The 26,476-nt window shown below is 36.5% G+C and overlaps 1 protein-coding gene across 1 annotated transcript in view; it reads right to left on the reverse strand.

The window, feature by feature from the left end:
- ZNF831 (zinc finger protein 831) overlaps positions 1–26,476 on the reverse strand; it is a 96,551-nt gene that overhangs the window by 13,628 nt on the left and 56,447 nt on the right. Inside the window, exon 4 of the mRNA XM_007475658.3 lies at positions 24,905–25,056. Coding sequence (XP_007475720.2) covers positions 24,905–25,056 — 152 coding nt within the window. The remainder of the gene's footprint in view (positions 1–24,904; positions 25,057–26,476) is intronic.

Consider the following 26,476-nt stretch of genomic DNA (forward strand, 5'->3'; position numbering starts at 1 on the left):
CTAGAATTAGAAAGACCTTTGGAATTACCACTTCCAACTCCATCTGTCTATCTTTCTCTTTTTTTAATCAACCCTTATTTTCTGTCTTAGAATCAATATGGTATATTCTAAACTCCCATTTTCATCTGCATTTAAGGATCATAGGCTTAGGAAACGAATATCAACCTAAGGAAAAGTCATCAATACCAATACCAGAGACATTTATATCGGTTCTAGCTCTTCAAATTGGAATTCCCCTCTGAACTCTGGTGGAAGTAGTCTTTACTTAGACATATTTAAGGTTTTGTTATTGTTTTTTTAAAGTTAAACAGAGAGTTTGACTAGTAATACAATGGTAGGTTGGGGAAGATATAAGAAACCCTTTTCTCTTTTGGAATGACTTCATTCTTTATTAGGATAAAAATAATAAGTTCCAACATAACTTGGCAAAGGAGTAAATTTGAATAAGGGCATCTGAATAATTTGAAAATAGAAAATTATTATGAAATTAACATTCCTATAGAGAAAAATGGCAGCAAATGTTCAGGGAGTTAGTTCATCCATATTGTTTCAGTTGTTCACCTCATGAAACATGATTGTAAAGAAAGCAGTGCCAGTAGCAGGGCATGAAAATACAATGGATTCCAAAAGAACTAAGGAAATAAATAATAAAAAACAGATAGAAGATAAAGATGACAACTTACAAGAAAAGAATAATGTCCAATCTATTATTTGCATATAACATAAATTTCACTCTGCTAAAAGAGCCTTCAAAAAAGTCTATTTTTAAAACTACTTTAGTGTATTTCAGCCATGTACATAGTAGATTTCATTCATATGCAAGGAAATAAGATTACTTGTTTCCTCATAGAATATTCCTTTAACATATTTTCCAGAAAAGTCTATACAACAATCAAATCCAGAGGAAATAATTGTCACAAATATATGCTATCAAGATAAGTGGTTAAAGCCATTAAAATTATTTTCCATAGAGTCTCAGTTAATCAACGAACAACTATTAAACACATTATGCATAAGGCACCATGCTGGGCACTAAGGATACAAAGACAAAAATAAAATAAAAATCCCTGCCCTCAAGGACCTTTTATTCTATTATGGAAGATATGTTCAAATACAGGTATACACAGAATAATAGCAAAATAATGAACTGTTGGGTGGAAACAGGTAAGGCCTATGAGGTGAGTCTTGAAAGAAGTGAGAGATTCTTTGCTTTGGAGATGAGAAAAGAGTGTATCCTAGGCATTGGGAAGGGTCAGAATAAAAACAAAGAAGTGGAGAAAAATGGGAGTGTTTTGTTTGAAGACTAGCAAGAAGAAAAGATTGGATAGACCATAGAGTACAGGAAAATGAGAAATGAAGCTTCAAAAAGATATTGGGGCTCAGCTGTAAAAGGCTTTAAAAGCCAACAGAAGAGTGGTTCTTTTATACTAGAAGCAATAGGAAGACACCCAAGTTTGTTAAATAGGGGACATGGTCAGGCCCGATCTTAAGGAAAATTATTTTGGCAGCTGTGTATAGCAGTGATGTCAAAGTCAAATAGAAATAGGGCCACTAAACTATCTACAAGGATTCCTGCAGCCACATAGTAACATTATCTAAACTTTATTGGATTTTATTTATTTACCCATTACATTTTAATCTGGTTCCACTGCACTTGAAGTGCTGCAACCTGTGGGCCATGTATCCAACCCTCCTGATAGAGAGAATGAATCAAAGTGGCAAGAGCTTTGAAGCAGAGAAACCAATTAGGAGTCTAAGCAAGCAGTGATGAGATCCTCAAATTTAAATGGGTGACTGAGTGAATAGGGACAGATGCAAAAGATATATAGAGGTAGAAATAGCAAGATTTGGCTACTAATTAGACATATTGGATAAAAGAGAATGAGGAATCAAGGATAACAATACCAATTTTATGAACCTGAGAGACAGGAAGAACTGGGGTACCCTCAATAGAAGCAGAGAAGTTTGAAAAATGGTAAGTTTTAAGGGAAAGAATGAGTTTTGGGGGGAACATAAGAAGTGTGAGATATCTATGGAATTTGAAAAGTTTTCAAAAAAATAATTGCAAACTATAAATGACTTGAAACCTTTTACAAGACTATTTAACACTATAATTATAGGAAACATTTGGTGATTTTTGTTTTATTTTTTTTTTATTTTTTTTTTAATTTTATAGTATTTTATTTGATCATTTCCATGCATTTTTCATTAAAGACAAAGATCATTTTCTTTTCCTCCCTCCCACCCCCCGTGGCCGACACGTGATTCCACTGGTATCATATGTGTTCTTGACTTGAACCCATTGCCATGTTGTTAGTATTTGCATCAGAGTGTTCGCTCCGAGTCTTTCCTCTGTCATGTCCCCTCAGCCATTGTAGTCAGGCAGTTGCTTTTCCTTGGTGTTTCTGATTTTTGTTTTCTATGTAAATTTAAATTTTTTTTTCTTTTCCTTCTAAAGTTTTTTGAAGTGATATAGTGAAAGTGAACTTTTTGTTTGGTTGTTCAATAAGGACTGATCCTTACTAATCCTGTGGACTATGGCACATCAGGGCTATCCCTGGGATTTTCCTGGCACTGTAGTGGTTTGCCAGTTCCTTCTCAAGTGAACTATAAACTTAAAAATTGTGGTTGAAAAGTATAGTCACTGTCATAAATGTTAGTGAGATTTCTTTCTTTTAAAAACCCAGGGGAGCAGTAAGGGCTAGGCAACTGACTTGCTGAGAGTCACATAGCTAGGAAGTATCTGAGGACAGATTTGAACCCAGCATCCCCAGGCCTGGCACTCTACCCACTGTGCTACCTAGCTACCCTTAAGATTTCCTTTTTTAAAAAATTTCTATAATGAATACTATCACATTTTTTAATATGCACATTCAATTCAATAAGCATTTATTGAGTACCTTCTGTACAAAAAGCACTGTGCTAGGCAATGGACTCATGAAGACAAAAATAAAGCAGTCTCTGACTTCGAAATATTTATATTCTACTGGAACTTGCTGTGTATTGCATTTAACAGTAACAATCTGCAGACAAAAAAATCAGAGAAAGAAAACTACAGACCAATCGCCTTGATGAACATAGATGCAAAAATCTTAAATAGAATACTAGCAAAAAGATTCCAGCAAGTGATCACAAGGGTTATTCATTATGGTCAGAGAGGATTTGTACCAGGAATACAAGGATGGTTCAATATTAGGAACATCCACAGAACTGATCATGTCAACAAGACAACCAAAAATCACATGATTATCTCAACAGATTCAGAAAAATCCTTTGACAAAATAAAACACTCCTTCTTCCTGAAAACACTAGAAAGTATAGGAATAGAAGAACCTTTCCTAAGAATAATAAACAATATGTATCTAAACCCATCAGCAAACATCAAAAGCAATGGGGATAAATTAGAAGCCTTCCCAATAAGATTAGGAGTGAAGCAAGGATGCCCATTATCACCTCTATTATTTAACATTGTACTAGACACACTAGCTGTAGCAATTAGAGAAGAAAAAGAAATTGAAAGTATTAAAATGGGCAATGAGGAGACCAAGCTATCACTCTTTGCAGATGATATGATGGTCTAATTAAAAAATCCCAGAGAATCAACTAAAGAGCTAGTGGAAATAATCAACAACTTTAGCAAAGTTGCAGGATACAAGTTGCAGGATACAAAATAAACCCATATAAGGCATCAGCATTTCTATATATCTCCAACACATCTCAGCAGCAAGAATTAGAAAGAGAAATTCCATTTAAAATCACCCTAGACAATATGAAATACTTGGGAATTTATTTGCCAATAAAAACACAGGAATTATATGAACACAACTACAAAACACTCTCCACACAATTAAAACTAAATATAAACAATTGGAAAAACATTAATTGATCATGGTAGGATGTGCTAACATAATAAAAATGACAATCCTACCCAAATTAATTTACTTATTCAGTGCCATACCTATCAAGCTACCAAGAACGATTTTTACTGAATTAGAAAAAAACTATAACAAAGTTCATTTGGAAGAACAAAAGATCAAGAATATCACAGGAAATAACAAAAAAATAAAATAAATAAATATATATATATATAAATAAAAAATAACAAAAAAAAATCCTTGCAGTAGCAGATCTTAAACTGTACTATAAAGCAGTGGTCATTAAAACAATATGGTACTGGTTAAGTAAGAGACAGAAGGGAAGATCGGTGGAATAGACTAAGGGTAAATAACCTTAGTAAGACAGTCTATGATAAACCCAAAGATTCCAGCTTTGGGGACAAAAATCCACTATTTTACAAAAACTGCTGGGAAAATTGGAAGACAGTGTGGGAGAGATTAGGTTTGGATCAACATCTCACACCCTACACCAAGATAAACTCAGAATGGGTGAATGATTTGAATATAAAGAAGGAAACTATGATTAAATTAAGTGAATATAGAATAGTAAACCTGTCAGATCTTTGGGAAAGGAAATATTTTAAGATCAAGCAAGAGTTAGAAAAAATTACAAAATGTAAAATAAATAATTTTGATTACATTAAATTAAAAAGGGTTTGGTACAAACAAAACAAATGCAACCAAAATTAGAAGGGAAGCAACAAATTGGGGGAAAATCTTTAAAACAAAAAACTCTGACAAAGGTCTCATTACTCAAATATATAAAGAACTAAATCAATTGTACAAAAAATCAAGCCATTCCCCAATTGGTAAATGGGCAAGGGACATGAATAGGCAGTTGTCAGATAAAGAAATCAAAACTATCAATAAACCCATGAAAAAGTGTTCTAAATCTCTTATAATTAGAGAAATGCAAATCAAAACAACTCTGAGGTACCACTTAACACCTAGCAGATTGGCTAACATGACAGCAAAGGAAAGTTATACAAGTTGGAGGAGATGTGGCAAAATTGGGACATTAATGCATTACTGGTAGAGTTGTAAATTTATCCAAGAATTCTGGAGGTCCATTTGGAACTATGCCCAAAGGGCACTAAAAGACTGCCTGCCCTTTGTTCCAGCCATAGCACTGCTGGGTTTGTACCCCAAAGAGATCATAATAAAAAAGACTTGTAAAAAATATTCATAGCTGTGCTCTTTGTGGTGTCAAAAAATTGGAAAATGAGGGGATGCCCGTTGATTGTGGAATGGCTGAACAAACTGTATCTGTTGGTGATGAAATACTATTGTTCTAAAAGCAATAATGAACTGGAGGAATTCTATGTGAACTGGAATGACCTCCAGGAATTGATGCAGAGTGAAAGTAGCAGAACCAGGAGAACCTTATATACAGAGACTGATACACTGTGACACAATCGAATGTAATGGACTGTTCTACTAGCAGCAATGCAATGCTTCAGTACAATTCTGAGGGACTTAGTAGAAAGAACACTATCTAAATCCAGCGAAAGAATTGTGGGAGCAGAAATGCAGAAGAAAAACATATGATCAATTGCATGGTTCTATAGGGATATGATTTGTGATCATTCTATTGCAAATATTAATAATAGGAAATAGGTTTTGAACAATGATACATGTATAACCCAGTGGAATTGTTTGTTGGCTCAGGGAAAGGGGAGGGGGAAAGGGAGAGAAAGAACATGAATAATGAAACCATGGAAAATATTTGTAATTAATTAATTTTAAAACAGCACCAATTTATTTGGTTTCTTGGTTGGGGTGGAGAGAGAAGAGAGGGAGGAGTTAACATTTAGCTTGTGATTCTATATTATCACTAGAAGTTATTTTAGAATTTGAGTTGTATAAGAAAAAGAGTTGGGATAACTTTATTTGAATAAATTTAAATAGCTATCTTAGAGGAGCAAGAAACTGGCAAAAGGTTTCTATAATTTTATTTAATACGTCTTCTTATGTTCCTAAAGCACAAAGAACTTTGATCCTATAGTTAAGTTCTTCTTGGGGGGAAAAAAAGAGGTGAAGAAAAGGATCATCACAAACTATCTCTTCAAAACTTCATGTGTTTAAGAGCTATCCAGAAAAATATATCTGAGATGGAAAAGGAGAATTAGCTTTATGTAAAATTTATTATATGAGCTTGACTAAGACGTCACATTCCCTGGTCTGCAGGGCTGAACAAAAGAAAGAGAGAATAGCTTCAAGGGAAATCATTAGAATGAAATTTCATAAGTAAGAAAAGCTAAAAGGAGAAAAAATATTTGGTGGCAAAGAATTGAATAGATTCATACAACATTTCAAGAACTCAACTCCCGGAAGTGGAAGAAACATTGAAAAGGGCATTAATTATTTTTTTTCATTTTGTCTTAGAATCAATACTATGTATCAGTTCCAAAACAGAAGAGCAGTCAGGGCTAGGCAACAGGGGTTAAATGACTTACCTAGGGTCACATGGCTAAGAAGTGTCTAAGGTCAGATTTGATTCCAGATTTCTGGGCTTGGCTCTCAATCCACTAAACTACCTACCTACCTGCCCTCAGAAAAGGGCATTAATTTTGATAGGAAAAGAGAACTTTACACATAATCTCTTAAATTAACATCATATCATCTAAGAAGCTTAATCCTGGTTTTTAGGGATATACTATAAGAGAGAAGATTGCATTACCAGTAAGGAAAAGAAGAAAAGAAAAGAAAAGTGTTGATCTGAGTTGAAAAATCTAGTTAGTTATCTAGAAAATAATATCTTAGCTTTATCTAAATAACTGACTGACTGACTTAGAATTATCCAAAAAAAATTTTTAATATAGTCCTAATCTTTAAGACTGGACTAGATGAGAAATTAGTTTCCTGAGAAAACTAATCAGGCCTAAGGTAGATAAAACAAAAGGAAAAATATTTCTGCCATAAAAGGAAAAAGTAATTTTATTCAAAACTGAGATATTCTCCTTAACTTCAGGTCCAGACTAGTGGTAGAAAAAAGCTTCACAAGAACTCTCAAGAACACAACTACTATTAGTCTTTAAGAAGATCCAGGGCGATGTTGCAGGGAGAGATTATATTTTTGTAGGAAATGAGAAAGCAACTTCATGTAAACTGTCTCATAAGATCCTGAACTGACTAGGAATTGGCACAATAGACCAATGTACAGCTGTCAGCAGATCTATCTGGGTTCAAATCCTGAATTTGCAATTAAGCAGATCAGTTAGGATCATAGCTGTGATTATAGAATTACAGACATAGATCAGTAAAGGACTCAAAGGCCTTGGAATCCAAACCCCTAATTTAACAAATGAGGAAACTGAGATGAAGTGACTTATCCAAAGTCACCCAGGTAGTAAGCATCAGATGTAGGAATGGAAACCCGGTCCTGACTCTGGATTCATTACTTTTCCAACTGTAACACTTTTGGTCCTCAGTTACCTATATAAATCAACAGTGTTGACCTAAATAGTGTCCAAGGTCCCTTCAGCTCTAAATCTGTGAAACTACAAAAACTGGGACTAAGCTATAGCTTCAAACCTGGCCTCAGATAACTTCCTAGTTGTGTGACCCTGGGCCATTTACTTAATCCCAATTGCCTAGTCCTTGCCTCTCCTCTGTTTTAGAACTATTTCTAAAACAGAAAGTAAGGGTTTTTAAAAAATAAAATAAAGTCTCCTAAATGATTTAGAGATATCTAAATTCTGTTCCTTTTCTTTAAAACTCAACTGCAATAAAGTTTTATTTGCTTTATTTATAGTCTCTTTTATTATTAGAACTAAAAATAATTTCTGGTCTATAAAGCTAAGCTTGAAGGAGAAATTAGAGGAGGATGTATGTTCTGAATGGGAAAAATTCTGTGGAATCTGGAGGCAACTATTAGCCACTTGAGCTTTAGGGCTGGATTACAGTCAAGTGTGTGCTAGTGGATAGAAAAAAAAATGTATGCACACACATTTTAAAGTTTAATCTACATTATAAACACATTCTTAAGTCTAGACAACAGAATGATAAAAACTAAATCTGATTTGTTGTGTTTGCCAGTTTCCAAGGTGTAAAATGCTGACACTGAAGACTTAATGGCTCCAGCACATCTCAGAGTCATTTGATGTAGATGGTCTTTAGGACTAAGATATAGTGCAGAACAAAGAAGCTTCATGCTAAATTTCCTAACTTGAGATCTACTTCTAGTCTAGGTTAGTATAAAATTAAAAAACAAAACAAAACATGTAGTGTGTGATCTCAAGAACTCAACTTCAGGTCTGTAAGGATTAGGGTTACAGGTAATAAATTTGGGAGGAAATGTGGTTAGAAAAGAGAGAATAACCTTCTGTGATATCTGAGGAATGATCTAGAACTATTCTTGATATTTAAGACTAGAGGCTAATAAAGGAGATAAAAGCTTCATAGGAAATCTCCTGAATAATTCTTCAAAGCTTTCTAGAATCTCCTCCCTTAAATTTAAAGCCAGATGTCTAGAAAAAGAAATAAATACCGTCTGGAAAGAAGAAAGCAGCTTTATGCTGTTTATAATCCCTGTAAGGGATTAGCCCCTTGGCTCACTGTTGATTACTTTTCTCAACACTTCAAGTAAAATATCAACGGTCACACCCACAAAACGGGTAGAGGTGTCTTTCACAATTATAGCTAGTGCAGGAATTATTAACCAAATACGGAAAAGATCACAAAAGATAAAATAGGTGATTTGGGATTTGTAAAATTATAAGGCTTTTGGTACAAACAAACAAAAATTGGAAAAGAAGTTGTTGATTGGGGAAAATAATTTTTGTTATCAGAAATCTCTGATAATGTTCTGATTCTGAAGGCATGTATAGTAAAATCAGCACAAATATTTGTGTTAAAGACCAAGAGCCATTTCCCAATAGAAATAAATAGTTCTCAAAAATTGAATTTCAAACAATTAAACATAAGATTGTCCTAAATAACTAAAAATAAGGAAAATGTATATCAAATTCTGAGGTTTCCTCTCACACATAATAAATTGGCAAAGGTGACAGCCTATAGAAAAGTTCATGTTGAAGAGATGGCAATTGAAAAACAGGCATACTTATATACTATTGGTCAAGTTGAGAATTGGTCTAACTACTCTAGAAAGCAATTTGGAAAATGCTATATTATTGTTTCTTAAGAAAAGCCAAGATGGAAATTTCAGAGAAAAAACTAAAGACATATTAAGCAATATATAGCAAAGTAGGCAGGAAGAGATAAATATACATCTACAATTATATAAATGTAATAGGGGAAGAAAGAATGATATATTTGAATATGTTATTACTTAATACAATAAACAGTATCTATCTAACTACAAGAACCAACATGAAATCCAGAAAGGCTAGAGGCCTTTCCAATAAGTGCAAGGGCAAAGGTAGAATGTCCATTTTTACTATATCAGTTAATATAATGCTAGCTATACATGATAGCTATAGCAATAAAATGAGAAAAAAATTAAGAGAATAACTATATGATGGTCTATCTAGAGAATCCAAGAGTCAAAAGAAAATTAATTGAAATAACAATAATTTCATCAAAGTTGCAATATAATACACTCAAATCATCACCATTTCTGAATGTTACCAACAAAACTGAACAAGAAGAGATAGGAAAAATCTACTCGAAATGACTATAGAATATTATGAAACATTTTGGAATCTCTCTACCAAGACATATGCAGGAACTCTATGATTACATGATTAGGTACATGATTACAACAATAAAATACTCTTCAAAGAAATAAAGACAGATCTAAATAACTGGAGAAATATTTGTTACTCATGGGTAGGGCATGTCAATACAATTAAAATGGCAATACTGTCTAAATAAATTTAATTCATTCAATCAAGCTATCAAAGCATTAAGAGTTGAAAAAAAAACAACAAAATTCACATGGTGAACAAAAAGTCAAGAATTTCAAGGGGACTAATGAAAACAAACTAGTAATGCTAGATCTCAAACTATATAATATAAACCATTAACCATCAAAACTATTTGCTATAAAACATTTTGGTGTAAAAAAAGAAAGATGGCAGCAGATCAAATTAGTACATAGCATTAAGAAATGTAAAGTCAGGCAACAATAAAACTAAATAAAATACCTTAAAAATAAAATAAGTTCAATTCTTTAAAAAAAAATAACTTCACCCAATAATTGGGACTGAAGTTGATCAGCTACCAAACCTGCAGTGTTCAACACATTTAAATACAAAACATTTTTGAGTATTAGGAAAAAAACAAAACTGAAAAGGTTTAGTAGATTATTAAAATATTATATTTTGAAAGAAGGTGATAAGAAATACCTAACTTTAAGAGCTTAAATTTTTAGGTAATGTAGGAAATTGCATGCAAAGTTTGTAATTATTCAAGACTTCAGAATGGTTTACTAACTCTTCTATTTCTTCTATAGCTCCAACTACTCACAAAGCCCAAAGGCCTAATTTAGAGCTAGCAGTCATAAGTGATAATAAATATAATAATATTTATATGGTACTTTAAGGCTTAAAAGGAACCTTACAGATATTGTTTCATTTGGTCCTCACAACAACCCTGGAAGTAGGAAGTAGTATTATCCCCATTTTACAGATGAGGAAATGGAGGTAGGCAGAGATACTTGCCCAGGATGAGTAAGTGACTGAAGTAAGATTTGAACTTGGGATTTCATTAATCCAGTCCCAATACTTTATCTACTGCCTTACTTAACCATCAAGTAAAATAATTATTATCATATTTCAAATGCCTAAAATCAGTTTTTATCATAGTCACTAAAGGAGTTTTTAAACGTGAATTCTAATTATATTTAATCACTGGATATCTGTCTTTGGTTTTTCAGTGGCTGTATGAGGCTTTTGTATTGGTTTCATATATTTGTGGTAGCAAAAGTATTGGAAAATGAGGAGATGTTCCTCAGTTAGGGAATGGCTGAACAAATTGTGGTATGTAATGATGATAGAATACTACTGTGCTACAAACAATGATGAACTGGAAAATTTCAGAAAGATCTGGAAAGATCTATATGAACTGATGCAGACTGAAACAAACATAACCAGGAAAACATTATACACAGTAACTGAAATATTATGGAGTTATCAAATGTGATAGATTTTCCTACTAACAGCAATGCAGTGATCCAGGACAATTCTAAGGGACTTATGAAAAAAGAATGTTATCCACATCTACAGAAAGAAGTGTCAGAATAGAAATGAAAAAGAAAACATGATTTATCTCTTATTTATATGGGTATATGATTTGGGTGTATGGGGTGCTCAGGGAGGGGTAATATCTCTGGTATGGAGGGCTTGTCGTGCCCTCCTAGGGCAGCTCTCCAGCCTCTGACCCCCACCTGACACCCAGCTCTCACTTGTGGCTCCCAGTAGCTGCTAGCATGTGGCAGCGGCCACACCCCGGGCAATGGCTTCGACAGGCTGGCTAAACCTTGTGAGGGTAGCCATCGGGTCATCCACCCCTGGTGAACCAGGGCTTTGCTCACCCAGCATATGAAGACTGCTTCGGCGGAACAGGCAGAAGAAACCAACAAGAAGGTTCAACGGCTGAGATGGCAATGCAGCAAAGCACTGTGGAGTGCTTAGGGTGTGTTGGAGCACAAAAGACAACACGGCCATCCAATGCAGCTGAGGAAGTCTCCAGGTGTAACGACTTTTCGTGCCACTGGACCCAGGCTTCCAATGCCTAGAGAGTGGGACTCTCTCTGTGCATCGACTTTTCCACTTAAATCTTCATGCACAAGTGTCTTTGTGTACAAAAATGCACAAAGACAATTGTCATCCTTGGTTACCGAGAGACTACTACTACTAATATGATTTGGAGTTTTTGTTTTAAAAGATTTTTACAGAAATGAATAATATGGAAATGGGTTTTGAGTGATAACACACGTATAACCCAGTAGAATTGCTTGCAAATCTGGGAGGGGGAAGGGAGAAGGAGAGGTGGACAACATGAATCATGTAACCATGGAAAAAACTAAAAATTAAAAAAATAATAATATCACACAATTTTGTTTTCTCTAATTACTGCATTTATTTTCTAAATTGTTGGGACTTTTTGAAGTTTTATAAGACAGGCAGTAAAATACCTCTATATTCACTCTGCCCTTCCATAGACAAAAAGCACAAATGGCTCCATCAGATGAAGCAGAACACGCTACAGCAGGAGGAGCTGAAAGCATTGCAGCAATAAAAGAGAAATAGGAAATGAGATAAGTGGTCTGAGTGCTGGTGGACAACCACCATTCCTTTTTAATCTAAATCTTATCCTTTGGCCAAGAGGAGGAGAAAAGTTCTTCAGTTGCATTAAGAAATGGATTGGATCAGAAAATGAAAACTTATTTGACTACCCATATGACTTTTCCACTTCCAGCTTTGTATGCTATGGATCATCTCATCTTTTTTGCAACCCGATGAAATAATTGTAATCTCAAAAATATTTGACTGTTCTGAATTTTAACTTCCTCTCTGTGCTAACAATGTGCCCCTTCAACTGTCCTTCAATCATACATTTGTCATGGCTTTCTTTTTTGTTTGCTCCCCCTTCTCTCTCTCTCTCTCTCTCTCTCGCTCTCTCGCTCTCTCGCTCTCTCTCTCTCTCTCGCTCTCGCTCTCCCTTTTTCCTTTAGTTTCCCTCTTCTCTTTTCAGCATAGATTTATCTTCTTGTTCTTAGGCAATTAATTTTAATCTTTGCATCTGGACTGCACTTATGTACTGGTAATAAAACTTCACATACAATTAGTCTGTCCACTTAACATACTGATAAGAGTCACTTCCCCTATTTTAAAAGTGTCAGTATGCTTGAATCAGAATGATAATTTATGGTTTCCTTTCATGGATCTATAATCTAATCCAAATGAGATGAACATAAAATAGATATTCTATCCAGAGATTTAAATCAAACCCCATCCACTCCTTGTCCTGTGCAATTTTTATTCATGTTCCCCCATAAATTCTGAAGGAAGCCTTTTAACATTTCATGAGCATCAATGGAGTATTCTGTCTGTAGGCTCTCTCTCTTATGCTCATTGCATGACTGACCCATTTTCTACCACAATCACATCTTTTCTTGATGATGCCTTTTATAATGCTTCTTGTGAGCAAGTAATAGCTGGAAATATACCACAGACTACCATGAATACCTTATATGTCCATTGGACTATCCACCAGTTTGCTTCTTTGGAGATCATAGTGCTGCTTGTTTTATAGATAGTATAGCATCACTGGAAGAATTTTAGTGTTTAAAAATAATTGCTTTTTGTGTCAGAAAGCAGTTTGTAATTACTGAAAAGGCTGCATAATTTTTCAATTGCAATCCAGCCCACTCTTTTCCCAGTTATTTCTGGGTCCAGTTCATAGTCCATCTTGGGGTTCAGAACTAACCAGTCAGAAGGGAGCTGTTTCTGATTTATTTGGGATGAATATCTTCAGAAACCCCTCAACATAGATCATAAGAAAAAAACTTTTAGGGGGCAGCTGGGTAGCTCAGTGGATTGAGAGCCAGTCCTAGAGACGGGAGATCCTAGGTTCAAATCTGGCCTCAGCCACTTCCTAGCTGTGTGACCCTGGGCAAGTCACTTGACCCCCATTGCCTAGCCCTTACCACTCTTCTGCCTTGGAGCCAATACACAGTATTGACTCCAAGACAGAAGGTAAGGGTTTAAAAAAAAAAAAGAGAAAAAATAAGAAAAAAACTTTTTTTGTGAGTTTTTTTAATAAGAACACATTTGTTTGGATAGCATATCCATTTAGAGAAGCAATTTTCTCAAAGAACAGGCTCTCTTAAAGTGTCAACTTTAAAGAGACAGAAACTGAAAGGGTCAAAATCTGTCCTACTCAAAACGATTTAAGTAGGTTCAACATGAACACAAGTTCACCAAAACCCAGAATATTCAAAGTGTGGGGGGAGCAGGGGGACTAAATATTTTTAAATGATACAATAATATTTAAATAATAAGTATACATGTTTAGTTTAGGGCATGTGAATTTATTTTCTAAATTGTTGGGACTTTTTGAAGTTTTATAAGACAGGCAGTAAAATACCTCTATATTCACTCTGCCCTTCCATAGACAAAAAGCACAAATGGCTCCATCAGATGAAGCAGAATAAAGTACGGCAGGAAGAGTTGAAAGCATCACAGCAATAACAGAGAAATAGGAAGGCAAAATGATTTTTATATAAGAATTGCCCTTAGCTCTAGGGAGCACAAGAACTGGTGGAGAGTGATTAAAAAAAATAAAAACAGAAATAGCCAATCTGGCTTTCTGCTTGTAATAAACCTTTGGCATATACAAGTTAGTGCTATTATTCTTCCTAACATAGCTTGTTCTGTTCCACATGTTCAAATTGTCTGCTGTGTCTCTGGTACCTGTCTTTAGATTTTAGAGCAGGAAGGGACCTGATTTCAGAGGTCAGATAGTCCATCTCTTTACTTCCTCATTTTTTTTTAAACCCTTACTTTCCGTCTTGGAGTGAATACTGTGTATTGGCTCCAAGGCAGAAGAGTGGTAAGGGCTAGGCAATGGGGGTCAAGTGACTTACCCAGGGTCACACAGCTGGGAAGTGTCTGAGGCCAGATTTGAACCTAGGACATCCCATCTCTAGGCCTGGCTCTCAATCCACTGAGCTACCCAGCTGCCCCCTACCTCCTCATTTTTTACAGAGGAGGAAATTTAGCCTCAGAAAAGTTAAGTGATTTGCTCAAAATGAGGATGTTGGAACTCTTGGAGCTGGAAGTCTTGACTTTTCTGGTATTTTTGGATTTATTCAGACCACAGTCCCAACTGGATGTACATATTTCATGATTGTATATTTCTTTTAGAAATGCAGAAGCTCTGAGTTAGAAGGGAACTCAGCAATCATTTAAAATAAAACTAAAAATTAGGAGTTAAATCTGTTGAAGGGGGTTAAAGAGAATAAGAGCTTTGCCAGAAATGCAAGAAGGGAAAAAAGGGGGAGGCAGAAAGAAAATAGAAGCAGTTAAAGAGGAGGTGGCATAGAAAGCATTAATCATGATTCAGACTACCACACTGAGCTCATTTTGCAAGCTGCCTGTAGCTGAAAAAATAAAGAAAATTGGAAGAAATTGGGAAACAAAATCATTGTAGAGTTATCTGAGCACAGAGGGAACTTAATAAACATTTTATGATCATTTAAAACCCAAGAGATTGCAATAAAGAAGCTTTTATCATTTCCCAGCACTATAGCCTCTATTTGGAGTATAGGAGCTAACCTCCATGACAGCTTAAAATGATCACTAACAGCAATACTGGTGGTAGTATTCGAATTGTTCTTCAAGTTCAGGACCTAGCAAAATGGAAATGATCAATTGAGGAGTTCCACCTGAGTTGTGATTGGAATCCTATTCTCCCCAAGCTCATGATAGTGATTTCAGTTTCAATTTTTTCCAGTTATTAAACAGGATTGGTCATAATTTATAACTCTCTACATTAGAGAAAGAAAAGACTGGTCAGGATATTAAGTCCTGATAGAAGAACTGATTTTCCTGGGCTCAAATATGAAATTAATTTCTAGACTCATTTTCAGTGTCACATTTGGGGTTGAAAGTTTTTTTTTTTAATTTGGAAAATTTTATTTGATTAAGTTAGAATATTTTTCCATGGTTATATGACCATGGTCTTTCCATCCCATAGCCAATGCACAATTCCACTAGGTTTTACATGTATTATTGATCAAGACTTATTTCCATATTATTAATATTTGCAATAGGGTGATCATTTAAAGTCTATATTCCCAATCATATTCCATCAACCCATGTGACCAAGCAGTTGTTTTTCTTCTGTGTTTCCACTCCCACAGTTCTTTCTCTGGATGTGTAAAGTGTTCTTTCTCATAAACTCCTCTGGATTGTCCTGGATCATTGCATTGCTGCTAGTAGAGAAGTCCACTACATTCGATTGTGCCACAGTGTATCAGTCTCTGTGTATAAGGTTCTCTTGGTTCTGCTCCTTTCACTCTGCATCACTTTCTGGAGGTCATTCCAGTTCACATGGAATTCCTCCAGCTCATTATTCCTTTGAGCACAAGAGTATTCCATCACCAACATATACCACAATTTATCTAACCATTCTTCAATTGAAGGGCATCCCCTCATTTCCCAGTTTTTTTGCTACCACAAAGAGTGCAGCTATAAATTTTTTGTGCAAGTCTTTTTCCTTATGATCTCTTTGGGGTACAAACCCAGCAGTGGTATGGCTGGATCAAAGGGCAGGTAGTCTTTTAGCACCCTTTAGGCATAGTTCCAAATTGTCATCCAGAATGGTTGGATCAATTCACATGGGGTTGAAAGTTTTTAAAAATTACTTTTAATTTTTCTAATGACAAGTCTGCTTCACCCCTCCAATCTCCCTAAGTAAAACCACTTATTATCCCAACCCATTCTTTATTCTGCCTTGTAAGAATTAAGAATTGAGACTGCTCTGCTAAATATTAAAAGAGAAGTTATGGTGATTGTCAGAGGAAATGTTAAGCATTTAGAGAAGTATTATTGCCAGGAGCCTCAATTTACAGCAATTTAGTGTTGTGTAGCAAAAGTTCTTTAGGAGTGAAAAAAGAAAACAAAAAACAAGCTACAGTCTGAAAATCAAAGAGTCAACACTAAGTAGATCTTACAAAGAGAGAGAGGGAAATCAGGGAGGAAATACAGAAGTAAATTCCTTTCCAAGGCCCCAAGGAAAATTTCCCCAAATTTCCCTATATGTAAAATGAGGGAGTTAGAATAAATGATTTCTAGTGGCAACTAGGAGGTTCAGTAGATAGACAAACACGTCTAGAGATGGGAAAACCTGGGCTCAAATCAGACCTTGTAAACCTCAAATTTCCTTTTTTATTCTCAATATTTCCTATTTTATCCTCAAGTTTTTCTATTTTATTCTCAATATTTCCTATTTTATCCTCAATTTTTTGTCTGAGGTGTACAAGGGAATCAGACACTTCTTATCTGTGTGACCCTGGGCAACTCACTTAACCCCAGTTGCCTAACCCTTACTGCTTTTCTGCCTTGGAAATGATAATTTAGTATTAATTCTAAGGCAGAAGGTAAGAGTTTAAAAATAAATAAATGATTTCTAGTCACTTCTTTCCAACTCTAACATTCTCTGGTCTGTTTTAAGCTCCCATGAGTCTTTCATTCCAACTCAGACATTCTAAAGACCAATGTTCACCTCCTATCCTACCCTACTCTCTCTGACCTCTGAATTACTATAACTTTGTGTCTAATTGCTCATTCATACATTAAATTTGTGGAGAACAGTGGCTAGAGAAGTGGACTTGAATCATGGAAGGTCTGAATTTGAATCTTACTTTAGACTTTTACCAACTGTGTGACCTGGGGAAAATTCCACAACCTCTTTCAGCCTCAGTTCCCTCATCTGTAAAATGAGAATAATAAACACTTAGCTCATAAACACTATTTTAAGAGGATCAAGAGAGATAATGTAGGCAAATTGCTTTGTAAACATTAAAGTGCTATATAAATCCTATTTATTATTATAATGATTAAATTATATATTGTATCTCCAGTTCCTAGCAAAGGATCTGGTGCCTAGTAGCTTAATAAATGCTTGTTGGCTTGGCTTGCCTGGTTGGCTATTTAGCTGTATGAATGTATGCCCAATTAACCCATCTCAAATGTTAGCTCCACAAGGGCAGTAAGTAGCTAGGTCTTCTGCTCTGTATTTCCCATCATCCCTTGAAAGTGGTTCACATGTGTCAAGTGTTTAATAAATATTTGCTGAATCAATGAATGTGTGCATGAATAAATGAGTGCTCAGTAAATACTTACTGAATTGAATTCTTAAAGGGAAATGAGGTCCTGTCTGAACTATTTGCTGGGGGCACTGATTTATACTACTATTTACAACAGGTCAAAATAAGTAGAGAAAGGCTCTTTTAGAAGCAATAAAAAGCAAAGAAAAGCAAGTCTTGCAGTTAGGTCAACCATTACTTTCAACCTGAACAAATAACATTACAATCACATTAACAGCCTTGTAGCTATGAGCCTACTCATTTCATCTTTGATTCCCAGGAACATGGGTCTTGGCACAAAAAGTCACACTAAATTGGATAGGAATGAGAAATTCACTTCCCTGGCCTCTGCTCATAATAAGGGATAAATCCATCACTCTGGTCCCTGCTTATACCAAAGGATAAAAGGTAAACAAGACCTTTGCTTAGAGCCTCACTAAGCTCCAGGCAGAGGCAATTTGTCTAATATGGAGATACCAGTATCACATATTACAGGTTTGGTATACTCAATAAGTAAACTGATAAACTTCATGCAATTTAAATGAAAAAAAAAAGACAAAAATTGCCACAACCTTTATAAAAACTGGTATTTCTCAGAGCCTTATAAAATCTGGCCACAAATAAGGCCCAAATCTATAATAACTGGCATGATGAGCCAGAACAAGAAGTTAGGTCTCCTGATTCCTAATTCTTTCCAATGTACTATTGGTAGAGAAAGCCTTACAGAGGACTTTTAGTGCTTAACCTTTCTTAGGCTGGGCATACATTCTCTGTACTTGGTATAGTAAGAGCTTGGAATAGTGTAGGTACCCAAGAAATAAACTTGGGAAATTTCTTTCCAAAAGATCTTCTGAGCTCTTTAGAGAAAAAGGAAAGTGCTGTTGTGACCCAGCAGCTGTGTCATGTGAGTTTTTATAAATTTTCTATCATCTACAAAATCAATTTGCTTTGGTGGCACCAAAAGTCAATACTGTGAATAAAGGGGCAAGAGTGAAGTCATCAGCCGTCACCTCCATGAAAAGACATAGTGGGGGGGGGGGGGGTAAGAACAGGAATAAATGAGTCAGTCAAGTGTAAGTTATTTAAAGAGCACAAGAAGAAAAAACTTGAATTCTTTTTCACCTTTAATGTGCTGTGTGACTTTGGGGCAAATGATTTTCCTTGTCTGAATTTCAACTTCTTCATCTATATAATAAAAAAGTTGTTGTAGATGCTAAGGTCCCCTATTTATGTTGTTCAACCCACATCACCCAAACACACTTGAGGTCTTCATTATTGATTGATACTAAAGATACCACTCAGAAATAGAATCCTATAAATCTGGAAACTCTTCTACATCAGTCCATGAAGAAATCTGGCCAGAAATCTCTGTATCTTGAGAAGGAAGGGGGCTGTTGGTCATTATGGACCTCTTTAACAGAGATTTGAAGGCAAATTACAACATATTAAAGGTAGGGAAACAATCTTCCTTAATGAAACAGGTATCCTTGGTCCACACTCCACAGCTCCAGAAAACAGAGCCCTATACATAGTAGGTGCTTAATAAATATCTCATGGATTGAACTGAATTGCCTTCTGAATATTTTGGCAATCTACAGACACACAAGAGTTTTTCTTCTGCTCCAGTGAAGAGGGAAAGTCTGGAGCCAAAGAGAATAGTTCAAGTGGCCCAAATGTTAAGTCCGTGTCCCTGGCATGCATGTGTGCACCTTCTGTCCTCATCTGAGATCCTTTGAGTCTAGCTGAATTGAAATCCTCTTCCCAACTGTGTCCAAAGAAAACTTCTAGCTTTCCACATGCTCCAGCATATCTCTTGGATTGAATTGATGATAGGATTTAGATTTAAGGGAAAAAAACTCTTCTTTCTCATGATAGCCTCAAAGTCTTCAGTCAAACCAAAGTCTGAGTAAATATGGTCTTTATCCTCTATAACTCCTCTGCCCTTATGCTTGCAGATGACTTCACTGTCAAACCATCTGTTAATTCAAATTATTATTATCAAACCATCTGAGTAGTTTGGAGGAAGGAGAAAGATATTTTCCCACAAATCTCTCTCTTTCCTGATAAATAAATAAGAAGATGTTTTAAAGGTAGTGATGGGGCCATTTTGCTCATTGTCCAGGGTAGTTTCTGGTTGTATATTTGCAAAAGATTTTCTGAATCTAAGTTTATTACATGAATTTGGACAGGAGACTTTCCTATTGCCTGAGTTAGGGAACAAGGGGGTAAGGGGTATATTGCTGTTTTTAAGGCTAACAGATCACAAGGGAAAACTTCTCCCAATATCCAGCCTAAATTTTCCTTGGCAAAATATCATCTTGTTCTTCCTATTTACGACCCCTCAGAAGACCACCCAAAACACAGACCTTTCCCCCATCATCATCCTTCTGTCACAGTTATCATGTTCCCTGTCAGTCACTGTTTAGGAAAGCTCAGTGGCTAAGTCAATGACTGTTCTCATCCATTCAGGACTACTGGGTCAAAGGCTTCCAAGAAAGTTGTTTGTAAATGTTGAGGGGACCAAAGCTCATCTTTAAAGTTACTTTGAAGTTATAGTACTTCGTCTTCAAACACACAACACTCTCCCAGTGCCTGTCACACAGCTGTGAAATATTGATGTTGGCTACCACTATGTAAGAGAAATAAAGTCCTCTTTCTCCTTTGATTTTCCTTCTGTATTTATCTTAATGTAATCTTTCACCTTCTGCCTGGACTGTTTCCATTATGGCCTGTAACTTCTGACCTGCTGACTCTCTGGTGTCTCTCAGCACCCCCACCCCCACCCCAACAGAGTCCTTTACCCCAGCAATTTTCCCTGCCCCTGCTCTGACACATCAGGATGGAATGGCCTATGATTAATACTTACTGGGCCAGTGCTTAAAGCAGATCAAGCACTTTTGCACCTGCCCTTCAATAGAAATTCTCCGGGCTCTTCCTTATTGCTAAGCATGGGGTAGGAAGGGTAGAGACTGGGGAGTCATACCTCTGAGTTAACTTTGAAGAATCACTAGAATAACAAGCATGAAAGTCCAAGTGTTACCTAGGTGGGGGGATTGTTTCCGGAACTTAGCACAGGGCCTAAATGTTTGTTGGTTAACAAACTGTTCAATTGATATATTCCTGGGCAGCAGAGATGCTAAAACACATCCCAAACTTAGAAAATGAACTCAGTCTAACTCTTGAGTTCCACACTTAATGTGAATAACTCTAGTTATTTCCTGTTCTTTTACGTCATAGGACAACGCTCAATGGAAGTCCAAGTTTTCCTTTTGACTTTTAAATTATGCATGAATTTCCCACACTAAAGCAAGAGAATGATATGGTTGAAAATAAAAGAATATGGAATCCAATATTTTCCCCTCCACTCCAAATAGAGGATAAGGCTCTAACTAGCTCACACAAGTGGGTAAGAGACTTCTTGGAATCAAAGAAAAAAAAATTTATTTGGGGAAAAGGGACTGGAAGGAATAACCAGTGGTAGGTTTGAGTAGTTCCAAATGGGTCACCTCAAATCCATTCTCTTCCATCCTGCAAAATGCTGTCATACCAATGTTCCTAAACTACTCCTTTATCACAAATCATCGACAGAGAAACCTTCATTGTCTTCCCATTGCCTTTAGGATAAGCTACAAACTCCTTAGCTTTTTATTTGAGACACTCCAAAACCCTGAGTCCTCTCTTCTTTTTAGCCTTATCTTCCACTACTCCCTGACTTTCTTCTGGATGAATCTTGATCATTTCTATCTCCATACTTTTGTTCATATGAATTATTCCCTATTTGGAAAGTCCTCTTTCTTTCCTTTTCTTCCTCCACTAAATTCAACCATCCTTTGATGCCAAGCTCATTCATCTCCTCTGAAAAGTCTGTAAACATCCCAGTCTACAGACATCTATGTCCCCCCCCCACCAAATGCTACCACACTAATTGTCTCTGCTCCTTATTAGGTACTTTAGTATATATTGCCTTCTTTTCTTCTTATCTTATCGTATCTATGCCTTATTTCCTCAACTGTATATTAAGAGACATTCAATTCCACAAAAATTTCTTAAGTGCCTACTAAGTGCAAGGCTAGGTTCTAAGATTACAAAGACAAAAAAACATCCCAGGTCTGCACAAACTTTCATTTTATTAGAATTATCTCCAATTTCTTTCAATTCTCTTCAGGCACTAGCACAGTTATTTGCATCTAGTAGGAAGGTATTTAGGGGATAGTTTGACCATTCCTTCCTTTGTTAGCCATTCCTAAGAGAAAAAAATCATTGGACTTGATATCAAGTTCTAGAATGTTCAAACTGAAAGTTACCTATACAGGTCACATAACCAAATTCCTTCAATTTCCAGGGAAACTTAACTCCTTCACTTCCCACCTCTCCTTGCCCCCCCCAAATGGAAAAATCTTGCCTAACATCACAGAACAAATTAACCTTAGAACTTAAACTGGAATACATAGTTCCTAGATTCCCAGTACAAAAGGGGCTTTTATCTGAGAAGAGGAAGTAGAATATAGTGGGAGCTGCACTAGAATAGGAGTCCAAGAACCTAAATAAAAATCCTAGCTCTGTTGTCATTTATTTCCTCTTTGGGCCTTCAGTTTTCTCATCTATAAAATGAGGATTGTGGACTGAATTATTCCTAAAGTCCCTTATTGATCTAAATTCCAGAATCCCTGATCCCACAGAATTAGGCATTTACTAAGAGGTGAAAGGAGAAGCTGGGAGTGGGGTGCAATGGGTATAATTCCAGACTCTGAAGTCAGAAAGACTCACTTTTCTAAGTTCAAATCTGGTCTCAGACATTTAGTAGTCATATGACCTTGGGCAAGTCACTTAACCCTGTTTGCCTCAGTTTCCTCATCTATAAAATGAGCTGGAGAACAAAATGGCAAACCACTAAAGTATCTTTGCCAAGAAAAAAAAAAAAAACCCAAACGGGGTCATGACTGAACAACAAGAAATGAAAGGCACAAAAGAGAACCTACAAGATCCTGCTTGGTGAGGGTAAGAAAGCCCCACCAGCCCATTGTTATTAAACCCTCAAGGTTCCACTACATCCCTAGTTTAAAAGAGGCCAGAGGGGAAGCATTGAGTGTGGATTTGGTCTCAGATTGGGGTAGGAGACAGGGTTCTTCAAGGGTTTTGACCTAGAATGGGCCATAAAAATCATCTAGCCCCATCTTCTTATTTGAGAGATAAAGAAATAGAGTCCCCAAGAGATGAACAGAGATTGCCTAAGGTTACATGAGTAGCAAGGAGTACAGCCAGATTTGAACCTGGAATTTCAAATTCTGAGTCCAGGGCTCTTTCTTCCCATTTGGGAACTGTACATCACAGGATTCTGTGTTCCTTGGCACTTTCTGCTGATGGGAAGGAGAAAGCTTCTGGGAGAACACAGCTGTCACATCAAAGCTCTCCCCTAAAGGCCAAGGGAAAGCCAATTTTCAAAGAAGAGAACATTATGCTGCCCTCTGCCTGTTAATAAAAATGGGGATATATCTTTTATCATGTCTGAGGCTCAGACTACTCCTTTGGTCAGGTGATGAATTCTGCATGTGAAACTTTATTATAAATCTCAATCTTGCTAAAAACACAGACATGTCTAAGTACTATTAGACAAAGTTATCATCCATTTAGATAGGATTAATATTGTCAAAAATAAAGAAGGTATTGTAATGAACCAACCTGGAGAGAATGTGGGCTTTTTTTCTTCAAAGATGATGGTAAATACTAAAGTTATTTCTTATAAAATAAAAAAAAAATAAAATTCAACTAATAAGGTTTAATGAAGACAGAGATTAGGGGAAAAGCCTAGTGATCAGAGGGATCTAAAGTGGAGCTAGTAAGTTCTGTATCATTTTGATGAAACTGAGATGACCACTTGTTAGAGAGGGTATAGAGGGAATTCCTGCACAAGTGTGGATTCTTTAGATTACATGCTGTTTGAAATCCTTTCCAAATCTAAAATTCAATTATTCAAAGAAGAAGGAGATAATTATGTTTACTGAGGAAAGACAATCAGATATGCTGAGGCAGAATGTCACACACACACACACACACACACACACACACACACACACACACACACATACAACCTTCTACTAAATGATGTATAAAAACCCTCTCACAAGGGACAAAGTCTTTCACTCCACATTGGGGATGAGATTTTCTATGTGAATTACCCTGGGAGCAGGAATACCCCTGACTACTATTCACATTCAGATGTGACTAATGTGTTAGATATAAGACCTTCCCTAAGAACAAGTATTGTGAGGCAGAGATGATTATTGAGTACAGAGGAAGGAAGGAAGGAAGGAAGGAAGGAAGGAAGGAAGGAAGGAAGGAAGGAAGGAAGGAAGGAAGGAAGGAAGGAAGGAAGGAAGGAAGGAAGGAAGGAAGGAAGGAAGGAAGGAAGGAAGGAAGGAAGGAAGGAAGGAAGGAAGGAAGGAAGGAAGGAAGGAAGGAAGGAAGGAAGGAAGGAAGGAAGGAAGGAAGGAAGGAAGGAAAGAAGGAAGGAAGGAAAGAAGGAAGGAAGGAAGGAAGGAAGGAAGGAAGGAAGGAAGCAAGGAAGCAAGGAAGGAAGCAAGGAAGGAAGCAAGGAAGCAAGGAAGCAAGGAAGGAAGCAAGGAAGCAAGGAAGCAAGGAAGGAAGCAAGGAAGCAAGGAAGGAAGCAAGGAAGCAAGGAAGGAAGGAAGCAAGGAAGCAAGGAAGCAAGGAAGGAAGGAAGCAAGGAAGCAAGGAAGGAAGGAAGCAAGGAAGGAAGCAAGAAGGAAGCAAGGAAAGAAAGAGAACCTGTTTATTCACAATATAGTTAAGAATGAATAGGTTGTCTATATCTCGCAAGTATAATTTAATTCAGTTCAACTCAGCAAAAAAAAAAATCTGCCTACTACGTTCAATACATATATTATTATCATTGAGATTTCTTTGATCCTTTGACTTAAAAAATACTTTAGCAACCACTATCAGATCAATATAATTCAACAAATATTTATAAAGCAGGTATCATATGAAAGGCCCTGTGCTACGGCTTGGAATGACAAGATGAAATAGGACACAAGATCTGAATGCAGCTTAACAAAACCCATACAAAGCACTAATATTATGATTTTACAAGTTGGAAAACTGAGGCCCACAAAGCTTAATACACGTGCCTACTGGCATTGATTGAGGACAAGGACTTAGGTCTCGACACTCATTCCAACACTGCACTGTACTCCTTCAAGAAGCCTGTTACCTGCTTGTTCTGGTGAAGAAGGCTGACAAGCCTTGTACTGTTCATGGCCACCGCACATAGGAGGACAGTGATGCTTTCTCAGAGCCCAGCGTTGCTTCCGAAGTCGGCTGGCTTTCAGATGAACACATCCCTGCAGATGGCCTCGTTTATACCTGTAGAACAGAGAAAGCATTCCCAATTAGAATCCATGTAATGACCAGCTTTGGGAGTGACTATCCATACCCCACTTTAATCAAATAAAATGCCCAAATATGAGCTCATAATACTAAAAAAAAAAAAAACCTCATGGGTGAAGATTGCATTGCATTACTATGGGGTCTTTTTAAAGAACTGGTTGCCCTGGTATATTTAACTGTTTGTTTAGTTTGGTAACTACTTTGGCCTAATGGAGGCAAGAAGCATTTATGAAGAGAAATTGGGATCATGGAATTTCAAAAATTGAAGGGAACTCAAAGACCATCACATCCAATCCCTTATTTTGCAAATAAGAAAACCAAGATCCCAGGAGAAATTATTTGTTCAAGATTACACACCAAGTTTCTGGCAGATCCAGGAGTAGAAACTTGGTCTCTTGACCTCCAGGTCTAGGCTTCTTTTGCACTTTGCTAGATTGTATTAGGGATCACTGCCAAAGGAAAATCAGTCCATTAAGAGGATAAAGTATCTCTGCTAGTCAATGAGAAACAAGTCAATAGAAAAAGATTTCAGTTTATTAAAAAAAAATCTCTTTACTTGCAACTTTTCAGGAATATAGCATTCTGATAAAGTGAGGTCTTCCCCTTGGTGAGCTGATTTATTAAGCTCAAATTAAGTCACACAAACCCTTAATCACTCAGCATGTCTGCAGTACTTTAAATGCAATTCTAATGGTTCTTAGTTTTCTAAGGTTCTAATTTTACAAGCCTAAAAATAAAGGAAGTGAGGGATGCCAAGTGGACTAAGGTCTATAACTCTTGGTTACTCTTTTCAGCATGGAGGTTTGCCAGCAGCTCCCATTACACTGCAGTCATTGATGCAATTAAGCTGCATGAGAGCTGTGATTCTCTGTGGCTGGGCCTGGGCAGCCCTTTGAAGTGGTGGCCCCCGCTCCCTAAGCCCACAGGTTTCTGAAAGAGCTGCTAAGATCTGGGTGTGGAGAAGCAAGGCCACTTCATGTGTGCCTGCTGGCTCACTAATCATAACCACTGAGGAAGTCCAGACTCCTGCTGGGACCCAGACAGCAAAGCAATTTCAAAGTACAGAGAGTGGCCTAATCAGGAAGGTGTGTCTGTCTATGAGGAAAGAATTCTCTTTATGTATGCTTTGGGTCACCTTTGCTCCCATTTCAAGAAGAAGGTACAAGGACCTTGAAGGGGCTAAGACCCACACAGTTGGAAACTGTGGTATTGTTTTACTTGATTTTTTTTAAGTTGCTTTTAACAAGTCTCATTTAATAAAGAAAAATGACCCCCCAAAAAACTTGCTATGATTAAATACACTGATTCTAACCCCAATAATTTGGAATCTATGATCATTTATTCAAGGACTGGGCTATAGTTTACCTTCAAATTACTACTAAAGAAAAGTTTAGTC

This window comes from Monodelphis domestica, chromosome 1, assembly GCF_027887165.1.
Source record: "Monodelphis domestica isolate mMonDom1 chromosome 1, mMonDom1.pri, whole genome shotgun sequence".
In the NCBI taxonomy this organism is placed as follows: domain Eukaryota; kingdom Metazoa; phylum Chordata; class Mammalia; order Didelphimorphia; family Didelphidae; genus Monodelphis; species Monodelphis domestica.